This window comes from Elephantulus edwardii, unplaced genomic scaffold, assembly GCF_000299155.1.
Source record: "Elephantulus edwardii isolate Elephantulus edwardi_28Jun2011 unplaced genomic scaffold, EleEdw1.0 scaffold00032, whole genome shotgun sequence".
NCBI lineage: Eukaryota > Metazoa > Chordata > Mammalia > Macroscelidea > Macroscelididae > Elephantulus > Elephantulus edwardii.
The window spans coordinates 21,578,948-21,583,625 of record NW_006399782.1 but is presented as its reverse complement, the minus strand read 5'-3'; the positions used below and the strand labels follow the sequence as shown (position 1 = coordinate 21,583,625).

The 4,678-nt window shown below is 40.6% G+C and overlaps 1 protein-coding gene across 1 annotated transcript in view; it reads right to left on the bottom strand.

The window, feature by feature from the left end:
- KIAA1407 (KIAA1407 ortholog) overlaps positions 1 to 4,369 on the bottom strand; it is a 152,180-nt gene extending 147,811 nt beyond the window's left edge. The window contains exons 1-2 of the mRNA XM_006884323.1: positions 4,280 to 4,369; positions 1,765 to 1,803 (exon numbers count right to left, since the gene is read on the bottom strand). Of these exons, the coding sequence (XP_006884385.1) occupies positions 1,765 to 1,803; positions 4,280 to 4,369 (129 nt within the window). The remainder of the gene's footprint in view (positions 1 to 1,764; positions 1,804 to 4,279) is intronic.
- Between the last annotated feature and the right edge of the window lie 309 nt (positions 4,370 to 4,678).

Genomic DNA, 4,678 nt, shown 5'->3' with positions numbered 1-4,678 from the left:
AGTTGGCCAAGTGGTTGTTCTCCAGATTTCTTGGCACAACTTGGTGAGCACATCCAGGGCAACATCTGTTATCTGAAATACTTCAATTGGTATAGTCTACTGTCAGGGACTTTTCTGAAGTCCTGAAGAGCAATGTTGTCAGTTTAAAAACTAAGGTGTCCCTGAATGAAGGCACACAAATGAACTGCATATAGCAGTTTGTCAAATTCACACCAGACAGGCATGTAGCTAATGCGATTTAGCTGTACATTCTGACTGAAATGGCATATGTAGTTGCAGGTAACTTGACGGCACATAAGAAAAACAACAAAATTCAAAAACATACATTTCAAGTCTGAAAGAGAACTCAGAGGTTACTTATCCAAATTCCATTCTCAATGAACATTCAAATACATTCTTCATTAGTCCAAACCTTATGTGGTCACTTAGACCTCACGTGAATGCTTCCAGTATTAAAAAACTCTTTAAGAGAACATCTACCCTATTTCTCAATGAATCTAATGTGAGAAAAATTAATTCTGCTATTACATGAAGCTCCCATCTGTTGTTTCCTTGGTTAATATAAGCACAATGTTGTTGTTGTTGTTATGTGCCATCAAGTAGCCTGCAACTCATAGCAACTCTATGTACTAAAACTCTGAAGCCTGCCCTATTCTGAGCTGTTCTCACTGACTCTGATACACCTACCTCCATTGCCCCAGTCACTGTATCAATCCATCTCATCCAGGGCTTTCCTCTCTTCCACTGTCCCTCCACCTTTCCAATCATGAAGTCCTTCTCCAGGAAGAGTCCCTCCTGCCCCCATGCCCAAGGTATGTGAGACAGAGCTTCAAAATCCTAGCCTCCAAGGAGAAACTTGGTTTCACCCTCTCAAAGACAGATTTGGTTTTGTGGCGGTCCATGGTATGCATAACACAGCTTTTCAAGTATCTCAGAGATCCTGTTGTTGTTGTTAAGTGCCATCAAGTCATAGGCGACTCATAGCAACCCTATGAATGAAAGTTCTCGACACTTGAGTGCGCAACTTTCATCCTTTCTTCAGGTTCATAGGGTTTCCAGAGGCAAGCTATATACGGAAGTGGATGCCACTCCTGCTTCCAAGACTGTTTCACCCAGCGAGCGCCACCAAACACTGTCCACCGTGGGTAACCATTATCACATTTGACAAGTGCCAGGGGCCTTCCAAACCTGCCTCTCTCCAAGAAGCCAGAGGCCATGGGCAGTGGACACTAAGTCTCCCAAGACACTAGGTGTGTCGTGTCCCGCCCTCTCATGATTTTACCATTATCTGATTATCTGGCATGCTCAAATGCTGGCCAACTCTGGCTCAGAGCCCCCCGCTCCCAGGTCTTCTGGGAAGTCCGCTCTGCCAGCCCACACTTGGGGCACAGAGTAAGTCACAAGCGCCCGAAGCCTTCCATACCTGCCTCTCTCCAAGAAGCCAGAGGCCATGTGCAGCTGACAATAAGTCTACCATATCCAATTCCAAAGTTCTCATCCTCTCCTTCTTTAATTTTCACTGGATCTTCATAGTATGTAAAAGGGCATGCCTACATTTTTTCCCTTGTCATTTATAATTAAACATTTTCATGAGAAGCAACAGAATAATGAAAAAATACAAAAAGCATAAAAACTAAGGCAGTAAATGATGGCCATATGGGAATAACAGTATGTGCCAAGTGGAGACCTATTAGTATTCTTTTTCTGATTCATTATGTCTTATTTTTAATTTTTTTTTCTGTCTTAATTTTTAAATGTCCTTACCTTCATCCACTGTTCCACATTGTCAGGATCAAATGCAATCTGCAGATAAGATACACAGAATATTAATACACAGATATAAAATTTTCCATATTTTTTTTCTTGCTAATCAGTGCTGTTGCACATGTTGTTGAAAACCCTACGTACAACAGCACTGATTAGCAAGAAAAAAACCCAAGTAACAATATGGTGAATGATTAAGCAATCTCCGTGACACTGCATGGCCTGAGGTATGGTGCAGCCATTAGCAGTTCTTAAAGTTCCCCAGAGTTAGATCTAAGAGAAACACTAAGTATTATATTCTCAAGAAAACCCAATCAAATGCTGATTAATGAGTCATATAATCTGAAAGGACAGTGGTTTAAAACGATGGTGCAGTCCATTTCTGCAAAGATTTACACTCTTGGAAGCCCAAGAGGCAGTTCTATTCTTCCCTAATGGGTCATTATGAATTGGAATCAACTTCAGACAATTGGTTTAGTTTTTAGTATCCCTGATTTTGCTGGAGAGGTGTGTATCTTTGTTGTCCAATGCTGTCAATTTTGACTCATAACAAGCTTAAGTAGCTGGGCAGAACTGTTCTGTAGAGTTTTCTACATACACACATTGAAAGGTCATTCTCCAATGGAACCATTGGGTGGGTTTCAATGGATGACTTTTTAGTTTGAGGTTGAGCACTTAACCATTGTGCCAACAGGGTTCCTTGTCCTTTTCCTTGCTGTTGTAATTAGATGCTATCAAATCTCACAGCAAATCCTAAATGCTATCAGGACTCACAGTAATAACATGGACAAAAGAATGATACCTTTTCTGATCCTGTACCAGCCTCACAATCTCTGCTGTGAGTTATGTCCATGGTTGTAGACAAGGGTCTTTTTCACTGACCCTTTATTTTTCCAAACATGATGTCTTTTTCTCAAAGTCTAGCCTCTCCTGATAACATGCTCAGAGTATGTGAGTAGCCTATAGCAGGATTTCTTACCTTTTCTCATGTTTATCAGGGATGTAGTTTGGTCCAAGAAGGAATAAGGGAGCAAAGGTGAAGAGTAAAGGTTCTATTTTATTGTTATTACTACACAAAATAGCAATCAAAGACATTTCCCCCTTGGGCAGATACTAATCTGAAATTATTAGGACGGGGCATCTCTTTTCTATAACCGCCAAAAGCATACAGAACTCCTTCTAATAGTCACTCAATAAATAAAAGTATTTGCATTATTAATATTTCAAGTGGGTTTTAAAGAAATAAGGAAATATACAAACTAGTATGCTGACACATGAAAGTAGGAAAGATACATACTTCACTTACATAATCACCTTCAAAGCACTTAGAAGTACTAATTAATGCTCCCGCAGCGCTTAATAATTTTGTCACTGAAACGACTAGATCCTGTTAAAATACAACTGAAAGAAGCCTTTTTAAAAAAGCCACACAACTATACTCTAGGCAATAATGATGAACACTAAAAGGAAAAATCCTTTAGTGTCCTAAGAAATTCTCCCTAATCTTTAATGTTCACCATCAAGTCTATACTGATAATCTATTTCCGATCCAATCCAATCTTTATGCAATTTACAGGAACAAATGCAGCTCCCACATATAAGGATCCAGTCTCCACTCTTTAAGGATCTGGGACAAGATATCCACCAACTGAAATATTCCCAGTGTATATTTAGAACAAACTGCAAAAACAATTGGTTGCTTAGTGCCCTCAGTAAGGTCATGTCTACTGAATGTTATTTAGGAAAGTGTTAAGGGTGAAAAAAAGACTGATAAAATGAACTGTTCTTGAACTGAAAGCTGAACATTCTCTCCATTTTGGTACTTTCATTTAAATTTAAAACATTTCTTTTTTAACTGTTAAAAAGCAAGTTTAGAGAAAATGTACATCACCTGACTGTGTCTTTACATGACACTCACATATGCTTCAAGTTTAAAATGGGGTGTCAGATAGTCCTTAGATGCTGATTAATAAAAGGGCTAAGAAAAAATAAGGCAGTATTTTCTGAATGTTGGTTGAATTTGTAAATGCCCATGCGAATCAAATACTGATACATTTGGATTCCACTTGTATTCCTGAGTTCCTTTTAGATCCTTTATGGGAAAATAAGAGGAGGAGAAATTGGGTGAAAATTAACCCTTCTCCTCTACTCCTTTTAAGAGCAATTCCCTTTGCTTGCAAATCATCAAAAGTTGAAATGTATAGGAATTTTTCTAAAATAAGTGGGAGGGAGCTCATGCCCTTCACAGGGATGTGGACTACTGAAATTTTATTATTTTGAGAAAAGCGTTAGATGGAACCAGTACTTCCACGGTGTTGCCCACCAATGCTATAAAGTTCTGAGGCTCTGAAGCTCCTAACAACCCTAGACTACCGGGCAGTCAATGCAGGAGCATCTCAGAAAAGGATGCCCCAGTGGGATGATAGAGAAAGAGGAGCAGGGGCTTGAGTTGGTTCAGTGGCCTGGCAGCACTTAAAGCTGGTCCTTGTCCCCTAGAAATCTCGACAGGGATCACCTTAGGGCTCGGCTTCCTTGTGAACCGTTTCCAGCCATTCAATCTCGTCCTCTTCCCTGAGGCCGACTTTTCTTGGGGCGCCAGCTGCATTTTTCCAGGTTCAGGTACAGATCTCTGGGAATGCTACCATACCCGCGCCTTTTGCACAGGCTGCTTCTTGGTCACAGTGGGAATTGTAGTTCCTTCGCCACTTAGAAGACTCGTGGTAAGGTGCGCTCGAACCACCACTCCCGTGAGGCTTTGCGAAGAGGCACGCGTTAGCCAGGGTTCCCATAGCAACAGCAGCTCTCTGGGTCTCCAGGCCATTAGCGCTCTTTCCTATTACTTTGGGTTTTCTTTTTTTTTTTTTTTTTTTTTTGCAGGCGCCCAGTGATGACGCAGTGCATCATGATTGGTTTT